Genomic DNA, 26,925 nt, shown 5'->3' with positions numbered 1-26,925 from the left:
AGTATGTTCCAAACTTACTGAAAACATCTTATAGTATGTTCTTTTTTTTTTTTAGTGTAAATAGGAGGACTCGAATCCAAGACCTCTTCTTTACACTCCCTCCCCCGTACCACCCAACCCAACCCTCCCCCTAGTATGTTCAAAATAAAAAAAAAAACCTCATCCTGCTCATCCTATGCTAGTAATTAATTATGTATAATAGGGACATTTTTTTCTAGAGAAACTTTCAGCAGTGAGAGTGCAAGATATATGTCACAATAAGCATTGCATGTGATTGATATTTGACACTAAATGGCCAGCAATTTGTTTATTGCTTAATGAGATATTTTTTATTCATATATACATTTCTCCAAGATTTTTTAAAGTTAAACAATGAGATAAATTTTCTTATTTTGCATGGAAAGAAGTATGTAGTTATAATGTGTAGAAAGTAAAGATAGAGATAAAAGTGAAAATAATTCAAAAGTTAAACAAACACCAGAAAAATGAAGTAAGAAAATATTTTCAATAAGCTAACCAAACACCTGAAAATGATGAAAGGGAAATGATTTTCATGGAAAATTACTTCCACGGAAAATATTTTCCCAAGAAAAACATTTTACTTCCAACCAAACAGACCCTAAATTGTAATTATTACCAATCTTCATCTTCGCGCATAGGAAGGGATTAGACTTATATTTATGTATATGATATGACTACTTATTTTGCTTGATCGAAGAATTCATCCATATTCACCCATATATACCATTAGAGCCATCACAGTCTTGAGTCTCTTGACATGATAATCATCTGGATCGAAGCAATTCTCAAGAAACCAAGAAATATATTTTTCCACTTGACATTATTTCCAATAAAATTTTCAATTGCACAATTTCCAACAAATTTAGCCACCCCAGAATTGAATCAATAATTTCTTTCTCATCAAAATTAACACTTTTAGCGAGAAATAATTCATTCTCAATTACACAAAATAGTGAATAGGAATCAAAATTTCTAGCCTCTTCTAAAAAGGTCCTACTTTGTATCAGTTAATGGTAGTTGAACTCATTCTCCCCTCTCTATTCATATTTTGACGTTCTAATCACCTAGATCATATTCCGAAAATGAACGGAGTTGGCATTGGTTTTGGGCCAAATATAATTAAATGAATATGAATACTTCTCAAATTAAGTTCAATTAGAAAATGTGTTATATTATCTTACCTGAATATTGCATGAAAAAATATAAAATTTTTGTACCATAAAAGTTTTACTGCATGGATTGAATCTGTTAATATTGTAAGTAAATAGGAAATAAACTATATGGAAGAAAGTTCTTATTCAATTAATACAATAAAATGGCTAAGTGGGAGGAAGATTTAGGTTAAAAAACCAAAACAAAAAAGAAAAAAGCGTTAGCAAGAGCTTATTAATTTCGTTGAGGGATATTGAAATCATGACTTTGGCGGATACGATTAATATTGGGTTAATTACATCTACCTCCCTTGTGGTTTTGCCAAATTACAAGTAGACTCCCTAAACTTTGAAAAATAACAATCATCCCTTTTGGCTTTGACATTGCATAACAAATTGATCCCTCCCATTAGTTTACTAACGGGTTGTTGATCCAAATCAGTGAAAAGGTAATACAAAAACCCTACACTGCCCCTCTAGATGTTTTTGTATTTTAATATTTTAATATTCTACTTATTTATACTATCTAAGAAAAAGACAACATCTTATAAAAGCATAAAAAGAAAAAAAAAAGGGGGGGGGGGGGAATGAAGAAAGTATCAATCGGCAAACAAGGAAAGGCCCAAGGAACCCAGCATATACACCATCAGGTCCATCATCGTTGTCTTTGTCCTCTGTCTTCCCTTTATCCCCATAACTCATGCCACCACGAAAATTCTTCGGTTCCTTCCTAGATGAACTGAGACAATGTTCTATGGCTTTCATGATTCATGGTTCTTCTATCCATAAGCCACACACCTATCATTCCTTATTTGTTTTCTATTTTAGAACTGCACTGGGTTTCATATATACATAGGTATGGACCTAACCCTGCAAATAGCCAATTTAAGCACTTCTTGTGCTCGTGATTTATGATTTGCATTGATAAATTGCCTGGTAGTGGGAGCGTTTTCAGCATAGGGGCACAAGTTGGATCGAGGTCAAGATTTTGATTGGAAATATCCATTTATTTGCGTGATTTTGGGACTTGGATGGGGGAAAAGTAAGTTGGCGGTAGCTTTGGGTGGTAGTGGTCATTTATAGTGAGATTTTGGGGGTCAAGCATTTGAGGTTACAGCAGTTGGTGACGATTATGGCTAGATGGTGGTGGAGAAGCAGTACTGTAGATCTCAAGAACCTTCATTTACTTATATTCCCTATCTTCTTCAAATTAATTTATTCATGGCAAACTATATTGACAGGGTGTCGAAGCCTGTGCAATAATAAAACCTACTCAAACTAAAAGTAATTTCTGTAGATAGTGGTAAGCAGGGTCGAATCCACAGGGACTGGGAGTAATTGTTTCTTTTCAAGTTCACAATAACAAAGGGGGTGTTTTTGTGCAGAAAGTGACAATAAAAGAAGTTCAAATAAAATCTAAGAAACTACTAAAAATTAAATAACAAATTACTAAAATCAAATGAGTGATAATTAAGAATCTAGCCAAGAAATAACTTCAGCAATTGTGCACCTAATTGATCATCGAAACAAAGGCAATTCCAATTATTTATCAATAAATAGGTTATCACTACCAAACAAGCGATGACAGTCAACCCCTCCTTACTGTGTCGGTGGTTAAGGTACGCCAGTTAATCACTACTCTAATTGAGAAATAATCCTAGGTACGCCCATAAGATTTAATTTCGTAATTGCCTTACGTATTAGAGGAGCTCTATTCTAACCAAATAACGCACTACCAGGGTTATTTTAGATTAGCCCACGTATTCCCCTAACACAAACCCAATCATGCCAGTTATCACTATTTTGAGACAATTAAACAATTACGGATTTAACGTCCCAATTGACAATAGATTATCAAATTAATTAATTATCCGGATCCAAGACAATCAATTAATTAAACAATCATAAGCACTGCAACTAAGGAATATGCGAATACCAATAAATAGAAAAAAAGATAAAATTAAATCGATCTCACAATATTTTAGGCGAATCAAAGCATCCGTTGTTCTTTGACCAGAGTGAGGAAATTTAGTTCATAATCGATGAACAAAACCCACGAGAAAAGAAAGCAAGAGTTGCGGCCATCAGTCCCAAATGAGCGAGTTCACTTCGTTATCTTTAATAGAGAAAGTAAGCTACTGGAGGTACTTTATTGTTTGCTTGCTTCTCCTACGTACGGCTGAAAAGAAGACTACTACTCCAAGCTAAAAAAGGACAAGTCCCTACTAGATGACGAAAATGGAAAAGTCAAAGAAAACTAAGCTAAACTAGAAGAACGGAAAACTAAGAAGAAAAGCAAGACAGTGGCTGTCCCTCCATTCCTATTCTCTCTAATTCCTCTCTGTGCGGCGGCCTCCTTCTGGAGAGGAAGAAGAAGACCCCTCAACCCTTCGTTCCTTTCCTCCTTTTATTCTATCTTCCGCAAATTACTAAAAAGGACTTGTGTCTCCTTGTTCCAAAAATATTCTGGGTGCCTGCTACTTGAACTCTTTCCTGATAACTGTCAAATCGGCACTTATTATGGTATTTTCGTTCTACTCCCTGAAATATATGCAAAATACTAAAAGTGAGTAGAATCTAACAATTAATCCAGATTGGGTCAGGTAATAGGAGAAATTAATAATAAAATAAATGATAAAATCGCAACCTATCATATATCAACTTTGGCATAAACCTTTCTTATTTTTACAAGAGGTTAATTTTGTCTAAACAAGAGAAATTTTAACACCATTTAGCATCGGTTAAGTCGAAGGGGATGATTGTTATTTTTCAAAACTCAAGGGATCTAATGGTAGTTTGGCCAAACTACAAGGGAGGTAGATGTAATTAACCCATTAATATTTTTATCATGGATTAGACACCATTGTTGTTGGAGGATTGTCCAAGACTCTTCAACGGGTCTGATCAGAGAAATGTAAAAACAACAACGTAAGGAATTGCCTTAATATTTTTTTTCCACGCTTCACGCGGGTTGCTTGATTATCCGAAAAACCATGAGATAGTTGCTCCCAATATTCAGTGATACATGGCCAACATAGTTGTAGTATTAAGACAGTGGATAGACATATGTGCAATCAAGTATTATTGAGGAAAAAATAATTGAAGTTGACCTAATTATAAGCTAACTACTTGTAAATTGTAATACCATTAGAGTCACTTAAGCTACATATACAAGAAGTAATTTCTTTTCCGGGATGAAAATTTTTGCACACAGTCACGCAGTTGTAACTACTTTCCCATGGAAAGCAAGGGCTCCGGCCGGTTGGCTGCAGGAAGAAAACTTCTGATATTTGCATTCTCGAGTTGACATTTTATGCTTCTGCGTTAGATGCCAGGAGAAAAAGTTAGATACATCCTACTTTATCTCACATCGCCGATCATTTTTCAGGGATTTATCGCACAACGATTTCACAGGAAAAATTCCAGATTGTTTCGGCCAAGATGCCTTCCTTAAGAACAATGTAAGTACTTTTTTTTTTTTTTTGTTCAGAAAAAAAAAATCTTAATTGATCAACCAAAACTCAATCATAGGTCAAAACAGCCTCAAGCATTTAACAAGAACTGCCTAGCTAATAGGCACACGTTCACAAACAACAAAGTAACAAAAAAGCTAGGTACCTATGATTAGTTAATCATTATGTTGTGGGGTTAATAACACGCTGCCAAAAAAAAAAAAAGGTTCTAATAGTTCCCTAGGGTTCTATGTATCAGAATTCAGTTGTTAAACTTCTAATCATCGTCATCAGCACCGTTAGAAAACGGACATCAATTTTTAGATTGAAATGGCATGACTAAACGCCAATTTCTCAATGTTAATGAGGCTGATATCTTAGACATAGTCCTTACATGTTCATGATTATCTAGGATAATGTGCTTTGCAAATATGTAACTTATGTTCAGCCAGTTAGCATTTAATCATAAGTCGGGTTATAGGCGCTTAAAGCAAGAATAGAAGATTATGTGAGTTTATTGTCAAAATAACTCTTCTTCCAAAACATATAACCCAAGTAACTTAATTTTAAAATTTATTACGTTTATGATTCTTTTTTTTTCTACTTAGGCTGCATACATAGTTATTAAACCCAACCCGGGAGGGAACCCGGTGAACGAGGTGGGTCAACGGGTTACTGGTTCAACCAGTGGGTGGGTGGTTGAACCGGTGGGTCACTAAATATATTTAAATATTATATTTTATAATTTTAAATATAAGATATATGATATAAATTATAGTAAATAATGTCATAACAAATGCTCATATAATTTAATTTGCTATAAAAAATTAATTCATATAAGAATCAATAAAATATAAAGTTATTTAGTAATACACCAAACTTCAAGTATAAAATTTTATCTATGTTTAGTGTAATTATCTAACTTATTTATAAATTTTAAGTGCAAAAAATTATTAAAAATAATATATGTTTTTAAAATGAATTATGTAACATGTTAATTTTTAAGTCCATTTCATAAGTTTGGGGGTCATAAATTATTATTAAAAGATTCCAAATTAATTTGTTTTAGAGAAATAAAACAGAAAGATAAAATTGATAAAATGTTTATATATAATAAGTAAGCAACCTTATCACCATCTCGCAAGGTAGCCTAGCGGTTTCGTCGATGTTGCTTTGTACCAGAGGCACAGGTTCGACTCTCAGCACTGCCATAAAATTTTTATATGAAACTCGGTTCTTAGACACAACCGGCCGGGTTTTCGGTTTAATCCGGTCGAACCGGCGGTCCGTTGACTAATCAACGGGTTGATTACTTAAACGATCCAATTGAAAATCCAGCCTGGTCCCATGTCCGGTTCGACCGTCGGGCCGGACCGGGTTTAATAACTATGGCTGCATATGTGCCAGGATGGAGATAAAGGCATATTCCATTTCTCTTTTCCGTATAATATCTTTTCCAATTTTCTTTCTAAACCTTCCCGCATTTTTTTGTTTCATTATCTTTCATTTGTCAAATGTAATTCTAAGAAGCCAATATTTATATGAACAACATCTAAAAAATATGCTTCTCAAATCGATAATCTCAAGGGAAATAAAAATTATTCTCTTGTCCTTTTAAGAAGTAGGAAGGATAATATAAACAAATATGATAGTCTTGAAGTTTTGTAATTGCTTACAATTTTCATTGAAATTTTTGTTGCAGTTTTTTTTTTTGTATTTTTAAAATTTATTTTTTGAAAAAAAATATATGCAATGGGTTTGATACATTTTAAAAAATTCAAAGACCAATAATAGCAAGGTCAATAATGGTAGAATTTTGAAAACAGTACTGATATAACTGTTTTAATTTAAATTTTTTTTGTGTCTTTCCAACCCATTCTACACCCAGTTGCCAGGTTTATAATACGAACTCTGAACTTAACAATAAAAAAGGCTCTAAAAGGTGGCGCTACTTTATTCACAGGGCTAAACTGCCTTAGTTTACATTTTTTTTTTTTTTGGTTACATATAAATTTTCAGTAGTAGATTAGGATGAGCGGTTGGAAGGGAAGAAATAGAAGTTCTTATCTTGCATTGACCTTAGTGCCATTATCGGTCATTGGATACCCGAATCAAGATTCAAAGCTCCATTTTTCCATAAACTTTATTGATACAAGATTAACAATACAATGACAATTACTTAATTTGTAGAGAATCTTACTATCAATTGAAGACAGGTGGGTTAATAACAAATTTTAGTGAATATGTATTATTTAGTATTTACTTATTAAAAGATTCATATTATTCGCATTGATGATATAAGTAAAACCGATCCAGTTCTGATCCCTGTACACTGGTCTATGGTCTATCTCGGACCTCGAAATATGGACCGGATTTGGACTTGGACCCGTGCTTTAAGATGAATAGGCCGCCATGGATCTTCACTGGCAAAAAAATTGCTTGGAGTATAATAAAGTTTAATTTCGTGAAAAGTTTGTTTAGGATTTGATTATAGACCGTTGATAATATTTTACTACAAATTAATATTTCGATTTAATCATAACCTTATTCCTGAATTTTAGATATATATGAAAAGTAAACACTTGTGATTTCTTAAAGATTTCATTTACGTTTGTAATCATGAATATGTTCCAAAAAAAAAAATATCACACTACTGAAGCTCAACTCGAATTATATATAAACAAGCTATAAAAGTGTATTTAGATAGCAAATTAATTGAACAAAACTCCAAAACTACTGCACTATTTAAAATGGTTGTTTTTGACAAATTTCAATCCATGATCATTAGCTCAATCAACCATAAGAATCCCCAAATTGAGTTCACTTTTAATAACTTTAGGCATTTTATTCTTTGGTTGTTGTCAATCATTTCTCGAGATGTCATGTCCCTTGGGTTTGTCGAACTCGTGTGACGTCGGCGTCAGTTAAGAATGCTTGGTTGTCTTCCGACGGGAAATTTTGCTTTTGCTTTTGCTTGGTTGTCATGTCCCTTTACTATTGCTTCCGTTTCTGCCAAGACCCCTTTCGAGTTCTAGTCGTGATCGTGCTCGGTTGTATCCTAATAGGAAATTTTGGATAACAAATCACCTCACAGGATTCCACTAATCACTTGACCTGAAAATTGAGGTTTTGCCGATTTTTTGGTTCATCTCCCCATGTCTAGAAACACCTTTTTTCATGGTAATTTCCTTTTGATTAATCCATACATAATAATGTCGAACGTTCATGTTAATCGATTGTCGTCGAAACTTATAATTTGCTAATATTTGCAGCTTTTTTCCAATATCTACAAATAAAATATAATCACTTTTTTATTTTTTTTTATATGATAATAGTCATACTATGATCATCATTTAGTTGGGAAAAAATGTGTTAAGTATTACAAAGAAGAAACCGAAAATAAAAAATTTCGAATTCGAGACCTCCTATTTCATAAAAAAGAGAAAAAAGATAACTATGATCATTATTTAGAACGGCAATGTCAACATCCTTTTGTTGTATCCGGTAATTGCTGCTTCGTTTCAAGCAAAACTATCAATATCTACAGTTTGTAATTTTATGATATCGTAATTGTAAAGAAATTTCATTCTTCTCTTTCCAATTGTCCATAGATTTTCTATGGAAGCTGTGGCTCCGGTGAGTTTTCCATCAGGGCTCCGTAGATGATGGTGCATCTCATTAGACCGCAGAGTCTCCAATCAAACAGGAACCAGTGGCCCCCATGCTTTCAGCTGGATAGGCCTGGATTTTCTCAGCCGGGGCCCAGCAAAAGTTGTGAATGGCCTACCGTAGACCCGATCGCGCAAGAAATTTTTAATCTTCTTGGGTCTCTCGAGTTGACTGTAGAACAAGTCAACAAGTCAGAATTTATTAATAATTGCGGCCTATTTTTAACTATTTCATTAAATCTAGCTGTCGAAAAAAAAAAGTTTGGAATATGCTGCAGCTTAATACATGAAAATATTGTTTGGGATTGATTGCGCCTTTACTAAACTAAGTTTTACTAGAATTGTAAGTTCTTGACTAACTAAGTTTTTTAGAATTTATAACTTCTGAGAAATTATAGTTTCTTCTCGCTACTAGATTGAGTACATCTTAAGTCTGGCGATTAGGGGTGGGAAGGGTGTGGACAGAAATAGAAGGTATAAAAAAAAGCTATAGTCATGACTTTGTCCCAAAAAAAATCAAATTGCTGAATCTCAATTTGAACGATATATTTACAATTTATTGCTAAGACGTATTCGGGTATTAAATTAATTGAATGAAAGAATCGTTCTGTTTGAAATGGTTTTTTTTTTTAGAGAATTTTTAAAAACGTTTAGTATAGCCACATTATTGGAAGAGTGTATGTATGTAAGATAAGAAATTATTAAAAGGTTTTCATAAATGATCCTTCCAAACAAAAACAGTTTTCCATTTGCTTTAACTTATTAGTTTAACCTGCGAATTTCCTCTCAGATAAATGATGAACAAGCTTTAAGTTGGACAAAATTTTCTTCTAGTTTATGCAGGAAAGTTAAAATTCTAAGACATGAACATGTTAAAGGGATCTTCTTTTCTGCCTCAGCTTGTTCAAACTTAAAAACTGGTCAGGAAAGACTCAAGTTCGTCTACAAAAAGCTATTCAACGATTAGAGGAAGAATATTTTGGTAGTAGTACTCAAGGTTGTATTCAGAAACTCTTGCAAAATTGCTTCTCCTGAAATGTTTCCAAATTCCAGGTTTAAATAAGACAAGAACTTGCGGTCCAGATATTTGATGCAAACCAAAACACATGATGGAAAACGTTTGATTTACGTTTATAGAAAAACAACCCTGTATTGACCGTAACATAGGAGTAGAACAAGTCGAGGGTTAGATTTTACTTCACATATTTAGATTTTTTTTTTTTTCCCTTTACCAGAGCATAATATAATGGGAACTAACTTTTTTATTTTCCAAAAAAAAAAAAAAATTTGCATCGCTGGAAATAGATGATATGAGAAGCTTGGACAGGAACAAGAAGTCAAGAGGAAAATAGAGATAAGGACAAAATTAAAAGTTCTGACATTTTTTTTTAATTAACAATAAAAGGTAATATGGCTTGACAGAGGGGCTAGGCAAAGTGCAACAAAATAAGCGTTAAGAAGTAAAGTGCAAATAGTGCTAACTGTTAAAGAGAGCTTTGTGCCTTTCAGCCATGGGATTTTTCAAGCATTTACAGCAGGCACTCAACTGTCTTTCTGGTACCACATTATAAATTTAAACCGTTGGCAGCTAGTTTTTCCAAACATAAGCAGCCCATCTTTTTTCTTGCAACTATAACACAATTGGCTGCATGTTCGGCAGGTTCACGAGTTCACAAAACATCGCCATTTTGGCTTCAGCAATGGTGTGGATTTTCTTTCTTTCTTGGGTAATATGTTTTTCTCGTATGCAAGTCCATGCTGCAGGAGAAGGCAAAAGGCCGCTGATTTCCATGAATGGTCGCAATTTATCTGAAAAAGAGCTTAAGTTTGAGGAACATGCACGAAGGGAACTTATACCAGGCAGATCCAGTAAGTCCTTTGATATATATATATATATTCTTTGCAGCTATCCTTCATCTCCAAGCATTGTCAGGCACTATTCTTAGCGACATCTAAATAATTTATTGTACGTCTATTTAGTGATTCCACTATATGCCATTTCGTTTCCGGTGAGATACTTCTGTCAAGAATTTTAGGCCTTTGTACGTTAATTTGGTCTTGCACTGTACAGACACAGGCACAGACAGATATATTCAAGAGCTCGTTTGGATGGGTGTTTTTGAGAATATTTTTGTAGAACTTTAACTCTAGATATGTGTTTTATAAAACCATTTGATATGGTGCTTTAAAAATGTTTTCAAGTGTTTTTGGGAATGATTTTAAAACTGATGATTAGCGCCATCCTCTTCTCACCTCTACCCTGCCCTCCGATCTCCACTCTCTCTCCCCCCGCTTCTTTTCTCCACCTCTGGCCACCCTCGCATTCCATCCCCTCACCCCTCCTATTTTCCACCCTTCCTTGTCAGCTCTAAAAAAAAAAACCATCAAATCACCCCTACCAGATTGCATAGATCTTTCATGTGGCCATATCATAAAAGGGACGAGGGCGCAAGGGAAAGAGGGGGTGTGGTACTTATATTTAGAGATTTAATTAAACCCGAATTATGAGTAGCAAAGAATGATTGCAACATTCATTTTCTGAGGGCTTGGGGACAAAGCCATTAAGGGTTTGTTTCGATATGTTTCAACCACCTTTTGATTTCACATACATCATATCACAAAAATGTTACGATATTTCAACAAATCTCCTGTCCAAACACACTCATTGTTTCTAATTTTGGTTGAATAGATAAGTCCAAATGCACAGATTTGTCGATGACTTGATTGATTTTTGTCTGCAGGTTTCATCAGTATCGACTGTGGCATAGAAAATGGTAACGATTATACTGACAGCGAAACTGGAATTAGTTATACATCAGATACGCAATATGTTGAGAGCGGAGTAAACATGAAAATATCTGATTTATTCTTGTCTCAAACTCAAAATTATCAAAAGCTGCTGTCAACTGTTAGAAGTTTTCCTGAAGGAAACAGCAGTTGCTACAGGCTGAAACCAACAGCAAATGGTGGAGGCAACAAGTACCTGATTAGAGCATTCTTCATGTACGGAAATTATGATTTCAAAAGTCAACCACCACTTTTCAAACTCTACCTTAATGCAAATGAATGGGATGAAGTAAAACTGGAAAATGCTTCTCAGATTCTGATCAAAGAAGTCATACATAATCCTCCTACAGATTATATACACGTCTGTCTTGTCAATGTTGGCTCCGGAACACCTATCATTTCAGCACTTGAGATAAGAGAGTTGAACAACACCATCTACGAAACTATGTATGATGATTCGCTAATCCTCTACAGAAGGTTAGATGAAGGTGCAAGTTCAACGATTAGCAACAAATTCCGGAGGTAAATAAGGTCTATATATGAGTAAGAATATAATTAATTATTTGAATATTGTTCTCTGCATTTTAGACGGAATTAATTTGGTTTTCCAATTCTTCATTTTCAGGACTGCATGTCTATTTTTTTTATTTTATTTATTATTATTATTTTCTGTAGTTTGGAATTTTCAGCATTCAAAACCACACTAAGCTCAGGTGCCTGTTTATTCAAGGGCAAAAAATAGTCGAATCCTTCTCATTATCTTTTAATCCTGTATAACTCTTTAATTTTTTTTTGGAACTCAGAATTTTTAAGACTAGTGCTCAAGGTTCAATTACATACGAAGTTAAAATGGCTCAAAGGTCTATTAATTAGTAGTCCAACTTCTTCCATGTCACTTTCCAGCAACTGGCAACTTTAAGTTGAAACCCAGACCCCTCAAATCACTCCTAAATCCCCATCTTTCTCTCTGTTTTTTTTTTTTGCCAAAACAAGACCAGAGCAAAACAAGATGACTTTCCCATTAATGTGAAAAAATAGATTCCTAGTAATTACTACAAGAGGCACCTAGTTTAGTTGTTAAACAGTGTTTTGAATTTCAGATGGAGTTGGCCGATTCAATTGATTGAACCATGAACAGTCAATGCCTCGTCAAAGCCTTCTCGATGAGCTGGTCAAACTTAGTTAAAAACTGGATTTGACCAGGAAGATCAGGAAAAGATCTGAAAAATTGGTTTCTTCAATTTCTTTTTGGTTTTTAATTTACTTTCCTTTTTGTTTTCTAGTTTTACATTTTTTTTTTTGTTGAAGTTTTCCTTAACTATTCTTGTCTCGAGTTTGATACTCAAAATTTTTGTGGCATTTAGGTTTGACATTTGAATAATTTGGACAACTAATTCTTTCACCAACTTTTTCGAGTTACCATCTTAGTTTGTAAATTTTGCCAATTAAGTCTCATGAATTTAGTTATGAACTCATCAGTTCAGATTTTTGTTACAGAATATGTAATTAAAAAAAGTTTGTGGCCTTATTATGACTAGGCATATTAATGGATCGGGTCTTAGCCAAATTCAACCCAAATCCAATATACTTGGGTAGGGTTTGGATTTAATTTCTCAAATCCAGACCCTGAAAAAGCGTTTTAAGTCTGGGTAGGTCTGATTTTCTATAATTCACATTCAAATCCAAATTCATACTAGACACTACCCAAACCCATGTATATATAATTAAATTATATATATATATATTAGTAAATTTATAAAATATTCTAATATTCTATGGTTATTAGATCAAATACAGTAAGACTTTATGATTGTTTTCTTTTTTCAACCTAATTCTAGTTGTCATTGTAATTAGTACAAATTTTTTCTGAAAAAGGAGAAAAAGTAAATGTAAATAAATGAAAGATTTGAGGTAGATAAAGTTGAAGTTTTAAAAATAAATAGAACAATCGACAGTAGTTATATTTTTGAGTTCATAATATTGCATTTAACTTCTTGAATATTAATTTTATTATTTGAATATAAAAATTGGATGGTGTTTTTTTTTTTTTTGAAATCGATATATTTTTATATATTTATTTTAGTGCGTTTACAAAAATATAATGGATACCCATTAGATACCAAAATCCAGAAGAGTCTAGGTTTGAACTTATATTTTCAAACCTAGAAAAGTTTAAGTCAGGGTTTGGGTTTAGGTTTGAATCTAACTAAATTTAATGGGTCTCGATCTAAAAAAGAGAGATGTAATCCAAATCCTACCTATTTACATGCCTAATTATGACATTATCCAGTTCTTAAGTAATTTTTAGACCCCAATCCAAACCTGACCTCGAAAACTTACTGTCTCCTCATCCCTAAACTCAATCGAGTCATTACTCAGACCGAGTTTCAAAATACTAGCAGTAAGATGTTATACTTTTGTTGTGCATGCATTTCTAAAATTTCTTTCAGGTACCCGGATGATCTCTATGATCGTATATGGGAAGTCCCTGACTACCAGCCTGACTGGGAAACAATTAACACAGCTTCTTACATTAGTGAAGAATATCTTGACAACGCCTATAAACCTTCACCAATCGTCATGAGCACTGCAGTCAGGCCTGTGCATGGAAGTTCGTTAGTGCTGTCTCAAAATGTTGATCGCAACCAACAATTCTACTTGTACATGCATTTCCTCGAGGTGGAAGATCTCCCATCGACTCAAATGAGGAAGTTTGTCATATTTGTGAACAATAAAATCTGGTCCTACCCTGTTGTTCCAGGCAGTGGTCCAAATACTATCTACAGCAAATATTCCGTGGGTAGTACTGATACCCTACTATTCTCAATCAATAAGACAAATGATTCTACACTTCCCCCAATTCTCAATGCCGTAGAGTTCTACATTCCCAAGAAATTCCCTATCCTGCCCACAAATCAAAGTGACGGTACGCCTAAATCTAATTCTTTTTGGCAAATCTGATGTGCACTTAAATCTGCAGTGTATCTAAAATCTTTTTTTTTTTTTTGACAAACGATAAACTCATATATATATATATAGCAGTGTATCTAAAATCTTATTAATCTCTTTTAGTTCATACTTCATACTCAAATTCGTTTTGATACAAATTATTGGGAGATCTGCGCTAATTACAGCAGTTCTTTCAATTATACTTAACAAAAAAAAAAACAATTGAAAATATAAAGAAGCAATGCTTAAAATGAAGAATTTTATTAAATGCTTTACAGCCCTGAATTATATACATCAATTTTTTGTTCTTAGTTGATTTCAGGATTGTCCCTTTCTTGTAGCGATTTATCGTGTATATTTTTGTGTAATTTTACATAAAATCAAGATACAGATTCATCGGCGTTATGACCTTTTATACGCCATCTTTTTTTTTTTTTTATTTTAATGTGTACATACGACGAATCCTTCTATAGGGCTGTAAAATTTTTTTTCCTCTAACTTTTTTTTCCCCCGACAAACTCTAGTTGACGCCATGATCAGCATTAGGTCAACATATGGTGTAAAGAAAAATTGGCAAGGAGATCCATGTGTACCCGAGGAGCTTAGGTGGGATGGACTAGACTGCAACACCAATGATCAGGGTTTATACAGAATCATTTCAATGTCAGTTTGTGTTTCTACAACAAACTTCATTTTTTGTAATTGAATGTGAAGATGACTGCATCCTTTTCTGCTATTTAACCATGTTGACGGAACTGAATTAAAGCAGGAACCTATCCTTCAGCGGGTTAAAAGATGAAATCGCATTCTCATTGTCTAAACTTGATTCACTCCAAAGCTTGTAAGTATATCTACTGCCATATGTCTTATTTCGTACATTTACTTTTTCTTTTATCAAAAATTACCAATTGCTTTTGCCGGTTATCTTTGACAATAATTGTGGGCATTTTCTCTTTTGTTCAAATTTGATGCCGTTTAAAGGATGTGTTTAGTTATACGTAAATGGAAAGTGCCACCAGAACTGGTAGAACTGGTACTAGTGCAACTACTATTAGAGCCACGTAAGCTACAATTGCAAATAATTGTTTCGTTTATGCAATGAATTCTTTTGCAAGTAATCTTGACGTTGTACCTATTTCCTGCGTAAAGCAAGGGGTTCCCATTGGCTTTAGGAAGAAAACTTCTTGTACTTTTTTTTGGAAGAAAAACTTCTTGTATTTGCATTCTAGAGTAGGACATTTTATGCATCTGAATTTGACTAATAAAGAAAAATTAGATATATAGTACTTTTATCTCACATCGACAATCATTTTTCAGGGACATGTCACACGATGACTTGACAGGAACAATCCCAGATTTTTTGGCCAACATGCCTTCCTTAAGAACAATGTAAGTTCCTACAAGATTTGCCTCAAGAAAAAATTGTAGTTTTGATCCCTAATGTTTGGCCTATGCACCAAATGTTTAGGCCAAAATAAATCTAATCCCCATAATTTGTGATTTTAATTAGATTTAGGACAATTATTAGAAATAGAATAATGACTAATGGCCAACAACAAATTGTTATTAATCAACAACTTTGACTTTGCACTTTTGGTCTCAAATATTTTGACTTTGAATCATCATATTTTCCTAAATTTTAAATAGTGATATTAAGAGTTTTAGCATGAGTTGTAATTAAACTTCTTTTTCTTCTTTTTATTTTTATTTTTATTTCATTTATTCATGTTAATAATATATCATATGTTTCTTTTCTTTTGCATAATTAGTCTTAAATTTGGTATAATATATATATTATTATTTCTCAGTATTAATAATTAATTGATAATGAATTTTTTATTTTTATTTCTAATGATAATTACAAACTTAATTAAATATCCCTTTCAAATATAAGGAATGTGCTGATCTTTTTTTAGGCCATTTAATATGTTATCAGTTGAATTTAAAATAAAGTAGGCATCTTATGTATATTATATTAAACATTAAATGATTATCACAATATATAAATATAAATTCTTTAAAACTACAATATTAGAACGTTAAATTTTAATTGGAAAGATAGACAACAAAAGATGAAATATAGTTTTCTTAAGGTAAGTATCAATGTGAAGTAATTTTTTGAATTCTTTAAAAAAATCTTTTATTTTTTGGTGTCTTTCCTACCAATTAAAATTTAACATTCCAATATTGTAGTTTTAAAGCATTTATTTTAATATCTATGCACCTTAATAATCATGTAGTTGTTCACATAATGTGTATAAAATGGCAACTTAATTTCAAACTCAATTCATAATCTATTAAAATGCCAAAAAAAAGATCAACTTAGTTTACAAAAAAGTATATAGTTTTATATTTTGAAGGGATATTTAATTAAGTTTTTAATTATCATTAGAAATTCAATTAATTATTAATAATGAAATAATATACATATATTATACCAAATTTAATACTAACTATGCAAAAGAAAAAATATATAATATATTATTAGCATAAATAAATAAAAAATATAAAAAAAGAAGAAAAAGAAGCTTAATGTTTTAAATTGTCATTAGTTAAACTTTATGGTTCAAAAATATATTTTAGGTTACTCTATGTAAAAGAATAAATTTCAATTTCTTCCGTAGAGAAGGATGGGGGACAGGAAGGGAAGAAACAGAAGTTGTTAAGGTGTGTTTTTCTCTTATCTTGCAGTAACTTATCTGGAAACAAGCTGGAAGGCTCAGTCCCTGCACTTCTTCGTGATAAAATGAAAAACGGGGCATTGGCACTCAGGTATTTTAAATTCTAGACCATGACCCTTTTTCTTTTTGTTCTATTCTAGGGGATGACTTATTTAACTACACATTCGTTGAATAGAAGGAAAGTCCTATGGGAAAGTGAAGTGAGATAAAGAAAAGTGAATATGAGTTTCCTATATATGTTTGGTTACTAAGAAAAATATTGAGAGAATATAAGAAGTTAATGACAGTTAATAGCAGTTATTCAAACTTTCGTGAGTTACTTTCCTCAAAGTCCTGCGAATTTTGTGGGACACAAAGTGCAGGAAAATGCAAGAAAAAGTTTCAATATTCCTAACTTTCATTCATTTCTTCACACTTTTCCGATAAACAAACACTATATTTCACTTTTATTTGAGACATAGCATCCCATAATGTTTTTAGATTGTATCAATGAGTCACATTTGCTAATAGATCGATCTAATTAAATTCAAGTGGGAGGAAATTGGAATTGTATACCCAGATAACGCCAGAAAGAGACAAAAATTACATACAAGTAATTTTTGCTCATTTGTTTTTTGGTTAAAATGTAATTTTTGTTCTTTTTCTTTTCAGTTAAAAATTATTATTCTTTTGTTCCTTTTGTGCAAGTTTGGATGGAAACCCGGATCTTTGTTTATCAGGCCCTTGCAAGAAGAAGAAGTCTCATAAGCAGAGATTGATCGTTAGCATCGTTGTACCGACCATATCATGTCTTCTTGGCATAGTAATCGCGGTTGCGATTTTCAAGCACAGAATAAAAGCCGCCTCAACGAAGGGTACTCCTTGATATCTCAACTGTTCAAAATTGCACTACTACTCCTTTCAAAAGCATAATATTTTTGTTTGACGTACAATTTTATAAGATTCGAGGGTTCAAAACATAGCCAATTGCAATGACAGGAGTGATTCGAGATCTTTGTTAACTTAAACATCGGAACACTGATGTAGTACAAGAAATGCCCATGAGGCTATGAGGAATTTGGTTGTAGGGGTATGAAATTGAAATGGGATGGTAATTTTATCAATTATTGTGTTTGGAAAGACAAAAGAGGCCTTTTTACCCTCTGGTCCAATTGTTGAAAACGTATCAATCTTTTTTGGGTCGCTGCAACAATTCCTAATGTACTAAATCTTGAGTTAGAGCACCCTTAGGCCAAAAAAGTTCATTAGAACACCTTCTTGATTTATTGCAAAGCAGGAATTTGTCCCTAACCTCAGCCAAAAAAGTAACTTCAACGGATGTTTACAAAAAAAAGGAGGGGAGGGGGAGGGGGAGGGGGGTGGGAGGTTACATCGGTAAATTTATTGATACTGCTAGAACCTAAATATTCATTCGTGTTGGAAACTAATTAATATTCATTCATGAGAAAATGAATTATTGCATATCTTGTATTTATTAAAGGGATAATTTCAGAAACCTCCCTTGAGGTTTCTTACTATTTCACTTAGTTCCATTGATGTTTTAAGAATTACACTTACCTCCCTTGATTTGACACTTTGGTAACCAAACTTTAAAATAGAGTAAAATGTTTAATGAATACCCTAAAATGCCCTTATCTTACAAAGTTCAATTTGTTCTTCTAAACAAAAAGAGTATCAAGTTTTCATGCTAATATTTGTTATTCAATAATCAACTATAACAATAAATCTTTTGCTATAATAGGGTATTTTTCGTAGTGTTTTACTGGGAATATAAATTCTTTTTAAGATAGAGAGTGGTATTTTGTTTCTTTTAAAGTTTATGGACTTCTTTTTAAATGAAAATTTATGGATTGGTTTAATGGTGGAACTATCATAATTTTGTAGTGATTTTGGGCCATTTGTTTTTAATCATTGTTGACTTACCCTTGATTTTGATACCAAAAAAAAGAGCTACCAAAAAATTGGAGAATATTAAAAGTAATCAAAAAAATATTAATAGTTTAATGTAATTTGAATAGATATTAGGGACAACATTGATACTTCTCCCATACTTCTAATAAAATATAAGAGAAATGAATAAGAAGGAAAATGGTAAAAAAATATAAAATCCTCAATATTAAGGTTAGTATTGCATAAACATGGCAACAAGAAAGTTTTATTAAAAATATTAAGGTTAGTATTGTCATTTTAAATGGACAAGGGAGGTACGTGTAATTTTTGAAACCTTTGGGGAGCCAAGTGAAATTATTAGAAACCTCAGGAGAGGTTTCTAAAATTATCCCTTAATTAAATACTAATGCATATTTCAAGGTTTATCATCATTGTAAAAATGTAGTTATTATTTCAATAGAAAATCTATTCATGTTTTGGTATTTGCTGCAGTGTTTTGACGAATATTCTTACATTATAGTAAAAGCATGTGTATTAGTTCTAAATAATTTGTATGATAGTTGAACACTTGGAATAAATTAATTATCTAAAAGTGATATTAATGAATACATAAGAATACTATTAATATTTTTTTCTTAAATTATTCATAGTTGCACAACTTCACTATTAACCAAAAAAAAATACCGTGCTAAGGCACAGGCTAATATACTATTAAATATTGTGGTTTTCATAAAACTTTAAATTAATCTTTTATACATTGTTAGTGTACAAATTTTTTTACACTAACATGTATAGATACATGCCACATGTTCAAAAAGTGAATTTTAAATTTGTGCAGAAAAAATGTAATATATATTTAAATCCACTAGCGTGAATTCTTACTTTGACAACGTATAAAAAAAATAATCCAAAATCTTTGCCATTTGGTGGAGTTGGAAAAGAAAACATTTTGATGACGTCTAAAATTTGCCCCCATTAGGTACTTGTGATGAACTAAAGAAAGAACAAGGAGAGGGTCGTACTATCGTTGAACTAAAGAAAGAACAACTATTGAAGACAAAAAGTACAATGTTCAAGTGCTCTGAGATAATTGAAATTACCAACACCTTTCGGACAGTTATTGGAAGGGGAGGTTCTGGAATAGTTTATCTTGGATGCTTGGAAGATGGCAGCAATGTTGCTGTAAAAATGCTGTCTTCTTCATCAGCAACCCGTGGACAAAAGCAGTTTCAATCAGAGGTAATCAAGACAATTTGGCACTATCTACCCATTTACCTATAGGGATAATTTCAGGAGCCTCTCCCAGGTTTCAAACAATTTCATTGCTATCCCTTAAGATTTCAAAAATATCACCAACCTCGCTTGAAACCTATATCCTTGTAAAAATTTACCGAATTAAAAAAAAAAGAAACAAAAAAAATGATTTTAGGTGTGAGAAGATCATTTGATTTCAAAGTGCTCCTCACCTATAATAATAGTTAATTTAATTATTCAATCTAACTTATTGTTTCATTTATAAGGCTGTTACACATGATTAACGAAAAAATTTCATCATTTGCAACCAAAAGTAACAAATTTTGTATCAAAATTTTTGACTTACCTTAAGATTCTTGTTATCTTCATGGTATTAAGAAGAGACAATGGAAAACCAAATTCTCCTCACATCCAATTTTTTATGATCTTTAAGAACATAAAAAAAGCTAGTCTAGCATTTGATCCCTTTTCTAATGCCAAATTAATTTTAAACGTAATAAAATTATGGGTAATTTTGTTTTTAAATGGCTTAATTATTTTTAATCAAATTATGGTTAATAGTTTGTAAACAGCTTAATTCTTTTTCATGTTTGAATCCTTTTATTTATTATGCACATTAAATATGATTCATTTTATTTGTCAAGTACATCAATTGAAAAAATGCCCCCCTATATTGGTTCTCTTTTTATATAGCAAATTAGTTGTTTTTTTAATTTCAAATTATGGTTAATTTAATTAGCAAATCTTTTAATTGTTTCTCTCCTCAAATATGTGTAAAACATCTTAAATTGTAAGGATAGCAGAGTCATTTCACTATTAATGATATAAGCATTGGGTCCCAAATTGCTGATATGAGAAGTAAGTGATATTTTTAAAACCTCAGGAGAGGGCAATGAAATTGTCAGAATCCTCAGGGAAGGTTTTTCAAATTATCCCTTGCCTATATCGAATGGTAAATAATCATCGGTTGTGGAATAGGTATTCTAGAAGTTTTGCGAAAATTTTTCTAAGATTCCCAAATGAAATACATGTTTTAATTATTTTTTTATTTTACATATATCACATTTAAAAAGTATTACGGAAATGTAGTTTTCAAAAAATACGTTTAGACAAAGTAATCTAAAAGATATGTCCACAGTTATACTGGTTTTGAAAACATTTTCTATGAGGCAAAATTATTAGTACATAATTGAATTTTGGATTTTTGGAAATTTCTCGGGCTTGTGATTTATATTCCTTAGGTTAGCCCGTTCAGAGGAAGACTGTACTAGAGGACATATCAATCAAAGTCAGAATTGCTACTACTCATTTTTCTAACGGACTTTGTTATATTATCGACGAAGGTGGAAATCTTGATCAAGATTCATCACACAAACTTGGTATCTTTTGTCGGATATTGCGCTGAAGGAAGAACTATGGCTCTAATCTGTGAGTATATGGCGAACGGAAATTTAAGACAACATTTATCAGGTATTTTAGCCTCTATGTTCATGCTTCCTACTTTTTTTGTGATAAAATATAACTTTTTATTCCATGAAATCTAAACTAATGCAAAAAAATACAACGAACATGTCACAAATATGGTTAATCTAAAAAATCATTAAATTTAATAAATTTTTAGAAAATAACAAAGATTACATTGTGAAACTCCAACTGATCAAATAAATCAGGAGCAGCCCAATGAAGCTCTATGCAAGTTAAGACCATCAAAACTGCTGTTTAACTGGTTCAAAGTCAAAGTCGATGTTGAGATCAGATGAAATGAAAGGAATCCCATATTTGATATATAGATGTGAAAAACCCTTAGATCTATTAAAGAAATAACAAAAAACTAACAAAACTCCATAAAAAGAAAAAAAAAACTCTCATTAGGAAACCCTATGAGTGAGCAAAACTCACAATAGAAAACATTAGGAGAAAGAAAACTCTTACTGAGATACTTTAAGAGAGACTTTATTGAATATAAAAAAAAAAAAAAGGTAAAGAGGGGCAGACCTTGGCTTGAAACCAAGATCTCGCTCCATGGAGGAAAAAACTATTTGAAGTCTTTGGAAAGATAAGGTAGAGAAATTTTGGTTATGTTCATGCTTATTTCAAAACCAATGGACCTTTCAGAAATTAGAAAAAATTTATGAGAGCGTTTATAGTTGTCCAAATCATCTAAAAGATAAAAACAAATACTATAAAAGTTTTGAATATGAAATTCGAGTGAGGAGAAATAAGAAAAACTTAAAGTGGTAAAAAAAATAAAGAAAATGTACTGGAAAACAAAAAAAAAAAAACTAATAAAAACTGATTAGTTTGACTTTTGTTCGATTTTCCCTGGTCAAACCCAGTGAAATGCTATCTTTTTTTTTTAAAGAAGGTTTGGATCAAACAACTCACTAGTCCCCCATTCAACCAATTGAATTGGGTGGTGCAATTTAAATTTTAATTCACTGCTTTTACCAATGGAAAAGACTACTTGGGGTGAAAATTACTAGAATATTTCTCAGAAAAAAATACATAAAATATTTTGGAAAAATTGCTGCATCTAATGTTTGAAAACCTAACCGAACCGTTTGGTTTGACCAATCAAATCGTGTACCGGCCATGTTTTCGATCTGGTTCAATGATTAAATCAAAGACTTCAATTGAACTGGTCAAACTCGGTAGGCTCAACCAGATTGCACTAAATTTTTTTATTTTTAAAATAAATATTTTGGCTTAATTCAAAAGTTTTAATACTAAAATAAATAAAAAAATTACTAAACCTTTGAACTAGGATTGAATCGGTCATACCGATTGAACTACAAACTAGAAGTTCTTTCGCTTCACTTCCAAGTCCAAATTTAAAAGCATTGGCTACACCATGGACTATAAGTTGTACTAAGCAACAATACGACGTAAGCAACAATCATAAATTAAAAGATAACTGGCCTTAATTTTAGGGGTTCTATATTTGTGTATATCATTTAGAAATATTGTGATTTTAAGTTACTTTTTATAGGTAAACTCTTCTTTCACATTCTTTTTGATAAGGACTAATTCCATTTGTATGCTTGAATTTATTGATGTATTAACCATTGTGTGATGTCCATCCACAAAATGAGGCATGTGCTAGTTGATACTTAAAGATTTTTTGGATTACGGTATTGATCAAGTATTCAATTTCAATCCAAAGTATATCATTCAAGTGTACGTGTGAAGAAAAGATGTTTAGGTACTAAAGTATGATCACAAGCAATAATTTAGGGTGCCAACTGTCAATCCCTATAATTTAAGAGCACAATTTGGTTTAAGCTCTTTACTATTCCCTATTTTTTATCTTGTGTGTGAAGATTATACATAGAGGAATGTGGCTGGTAAGTTTCTTTACTTATTGATTCTTATTTGAATGACTTTCTTTGAGCACAGGGAAAAATCTTAACCCTTTAAGCTGGAAAGAGAGAGTTCACATTGCATTAGATGCTGCACAAGGTGGTTTTCAACTCAGTCCATTCTTTTCTCTTTTGGGGTTTCGGGGAATTATCAAGTGGTAATGAAGTCAATACATGGTAATGACCACAAAGTTTCATCTCAGGTTTGGAGTATTTACACGATGGATGCAATCCTCCAATTATCCATAGAGACTTGAAAAGTGCCAATATACTATTGAACCAAAAATTGCAGGCTAAGCTTGCTGATTTTGGGTTGTCTCGAATTTTTGCAAGTGAAAGTGATACTCATGTAACAACAGCAGTGGCTGGAACAGCAGGTTACCTAGATCCAGAGTATGTATTCAATATGAAGTTAAATTTTTCTATTTTCCTAAGCTGCCATTCTAAAACGGTTTTTCAAATCATTGCAATCTTTTTCCTAACTGATATGTACAGCTTTGAGTATACAACTGGAATAGTTATTTACAACTTAGGATGAAAATATTTTGAGAATATGGACACAATATACGAGTCTTCTATAAATTATGTTTGGTGAACTTTGCTAGAAACTAAATATTCATTTACACGAAAAAGTTCTATTTCTACTTCTTTTGTATTTAATTAAAAACAAAGATGCAGTTGTTGATTTCAATGCCAAAGAATACTTGTTGCCCATTTATTGCAGCATTTGATGAGCTTTACCACATTATAATATATCTATGCATAAAAGTTTCAAAAAAAAAAAAAAAAGTATGATAGTTGAACATTTAGAATTTAAGAAATTTTTTAAACAATATGAAAAAAATGTAAGCATATTATAATATTTTTTAGAGGCTCATAAATTGTGTTTTCCATTCTCAAAATATTTTCGTCCTAAGTTGTAAAAAAATATTCAGTAAAACTATATATTCTTATTCAAGTTTATAATCTAGATTTTATGATGAATATTAGTTTGTGTTTGACTGTTCGCCCCTTCTCTAAACCAAAATCCGGGTTCCATCCCTACCAAACTATCTAAGAAATTTTTTTTTTTTTTCAAGATTTTGTATCCTTCAAAGTAAAACTATATATTATGTGCATTGGTGTCCTTTAATGACATCTAAATTGGCTTTCAGATATAACTACACCTTCAAGTTCAATGAGAAAAGTGATGTTTACAGCCTCGGCATCGTTTTATTGGAACTGATCACTGGAAAACCAGCCATCATAAAGGGCACCGATGATGTCAATATTCACATTGTTGAATGGGTGAACAAAAGGGTAGAAAGGGGAGACATTCATGAAATTATGGATCCAAAACTGAAAGGAAAGTTCAACATAAACTCTGCCTGGAAGTTTTTGGAGGCCGCCATGACGTGTACAATGGCAATGGCTAGTCAGAGGATGAGTGCAATGGAGTTACTTGTTGAACTAAAGCAGTGTTTGGCAATAGAGCTATCTGAAGAGATAGCATCAAGGGCTGCAGATTTTCCGCAGGATGGTGGCCTTGAGATAGACACCGCTCCAAGTCCAAGATAGGTCATTCATGATCATTGCTTCTCTACCTCTTTCTGCTATGAGATTGGTGGTGCAGCCCAGCTGCCATGTACGTCTGAGAGAAGAAATTGCATTTGCAAACATTTCATTTGTGTTAAATTTATTATATTCTCTACCTCTTTCTGTTTTGTATTTTATATTTGATAAATTTCATGCCATTAGAAGAATATGTTAACATTATAATCTAAATAATTTTGATAGTCCCTGATAGGGTAAAAGACAATTCCCTAATTAATTCACTCGATTATGCATCAAGTGAATGTAAAAGTCACTCACCCTCCTTACATAGTAGTCCTTTGATCAGCTTCATTGATTGGGAAAAACTGGAATTTTGTAACCCACTCACAATATCTTCCAAGGCTTTAGTTGCTATCAATCTCAAAAGAGAGTTTAAACACCCTGCAAATTCTTAATGTTTTCTTTCGACTGCTTATAAGTTTTAGGAATTAATTGAATCTAATTAGTTTGAGTTATTTCTTCCTAAACTTTTTTTGTTGTCTACATTCATATCATCACTTAATTTCTCGTCCTTTTTTAATGCCTATGCATAATGATTAGATAATCAATTGTTAAATTACTTTTGTTACCAGTTTTCGATAAGATTATTGTTTAACTGTTTAAATGAAAATTAGCCACTTCTTTAGTCATGCATACTAATGCAGTTTTACTTGCTAAAATGTGCATCTAAGAGGAATTAACACTAGACGTTCCTTTTTTCCCCTCAAACATGAAGCTTGGCCTAAAGCTTACTAGATCTAAAACCTATGAACTGAATATATTGAAGCAGAAAAATATTGGATGTCACACTTGATAAACATTTTTCAGACATCAAACAAGAGCACAAAAATTCACCAATCTAGGAAACCTAGGCTCTATGTTTGGGCATACTTCTTTGTGGTAGAAACTCTACTACTCATTGAGGACTCTACTTTAAGAGAAAAAAAAAAGGACAAAAATATCAGCAGCCGCTAAACTATTCGTCAGATCATGTTTTGGCTATCAAATTATTTTTCGTTAGTAATTGGCCACTAAATAATTTAATCAATAAACCCATGTCCATTTGATCTATAATTGCTTTTAATTTATAAAATTAGCAGTACATGTGGCAAAATGCGAGGGCAATTTTATCTAACAACTATGTGACCCTGTTCTCCCCTTAATTTACTCAATTGGGAGCCCCAAATCTTCAATCACAAATCGAAGAAGCCGAAAAAGAAGACGAAGAAGCTAGGCACTCTCCTAAACCCATAACAAGAGGAGATGTTATAACAAGAGGATTTAGTCTTGGAATGTAAATTGCAGGGTGAGGGATGTTGCTTTTGGGAATGGTATAATCCAACAGTGTAGGAAAGATCAACTCAATGATCGTGGGAACCATTGGAAAGACAACCAAAATTTAGAAGCCAGGAATCAAGCTCCGGACTTCATACATGAAATTGGTTGGCTCCTCCGTAGAAATAAGTTGAAGTTTAGATTGAGTCTACAAGATTCCAACTTGGATACATTTCCTTTCCAGCGATTCAGATGGCCTATAGAGTTCTCAGTCGAACATGACTGGTGTACAGTGGTCAAGATGCTTTTGAATGTTCTGGTCAACAAACTCATGGGTGAAGAAAAACGCTCTTCAATTGAAAATGCATTGCTGGAAAATGGGTTGCTCCATAGAGCTGTTTGGCAAAATTGTAGGTCCATGGTTAAGTCCTCCTAAGATACCCTCCAGATGCAGAACTGAAAAAATTAAGTCCAATCTGCTATTTATTTAGACCGATGTTAGGGCTTGACTCCTCTGCACATAGCAGCCGGATGCGATGGAGTTGAGCAAGTGTTGGATACATTAACTGATGATCTTGGACTGGTACGGCCCTTCTTAATATGTATATTGTTATTAGTGGAACATTACTTTTGGAAATGGAAAAATACTACTCAGATCCCCCAGTGGAAAAATACGACCCATGCTAATATCTTTGATTTGTGTTTGAAGATTTGAGGCTCCTAATTGAGTCCCTATTTTTCTTCCACATAATGTTCCATTCGGTGATTGTTTGAGGAAAGAAATTTAGGGGAGAATAGGATCGCGCAGTTGCTAGGCAAAATTGCCCCTGCATTTGGTCACATGTACTGCTAATTTCACAGATTAA

The 26,925-nt window shown here is 32.5% G+C and overlaps 1 protein-coding gene across 1 annotated transcript; it reads left to right on the top strand.

Moving 5' to 3' along the window:
- Positions 1-9,973: 9,973 nt before the first annotated feature.
- Positions 9,974-25,022, top strand: LOC113708163 (senescence-induced receptor-like serine/threonine-protein kinase). The gene is made up of 13 exons (XM_072065113.1): positions 9,974-10,161; positions 11,034-11,601; positions 13,530-14,005; positions 14,553-14,691; positions 14,798-14,869; positions 15,346-15,417; positions 16,720-16,800; positions 17,397-17,563; positions 19,579-19,838; positions 21,197-21,323; positions 23,250-23,312; positions 23,416-23,605; positions 24,367-25,022. Exons 1-13 carry the CDS (start codon positions 9,993-9,995, stop codon positions 24,767-24,769), a joined length of 2,787 nt encoding a protein of 928 aa, XP_071921214.1. The 5' UTR covers positions 9,974-9,992; the 3' UTR covers positions 24,770-25,022.
- Positions 25,023-26,925: the final 1,903 nt, after the last annotated feature.

This window comes from Coffea arabica, chromosome 9c, assembly GCF_036785885.1.
Source record: "Coffea arabica cultivar ET-39 chromosome 9c, Coffea Arabica ET-39 HiFi, whole genome shotgun sequence".
NCBI classification, from domain to species: Eukaryota; Viridiplantae; Streptophyta; class Magnoliopsida; order Gentianales; family Rubiaceae; genus Coffea; species Coffea arabica.
Note: the sequence above shows the minus strand (reverse complement) of the source record. Positions and strands in the feature narration are given on the sequence as shown.

Coding starts and splice junctions, on each gene's coding strand:
- LOC113708163 (XM_072065113.1), top strand. CDS start 9,993: ATGGTGTGGATTTTCTTTCTTTCTTGGGTAATATGTTTTTCTCGTATG. Junction 14,870..15,345: donor CTTGATTCACTCCAAAGCTT/GTAAGTATATCT, acceptor ATCATTTTTCAG/GGACATGTCACACGATGACT. Junction 15,418..16,719: donor ATGCCTTCCTTAAGAACAAT/GTAAGTTCCTAC, acceptor CTTATCTTGCAG/TAACTTATCTGGAAACAAGC.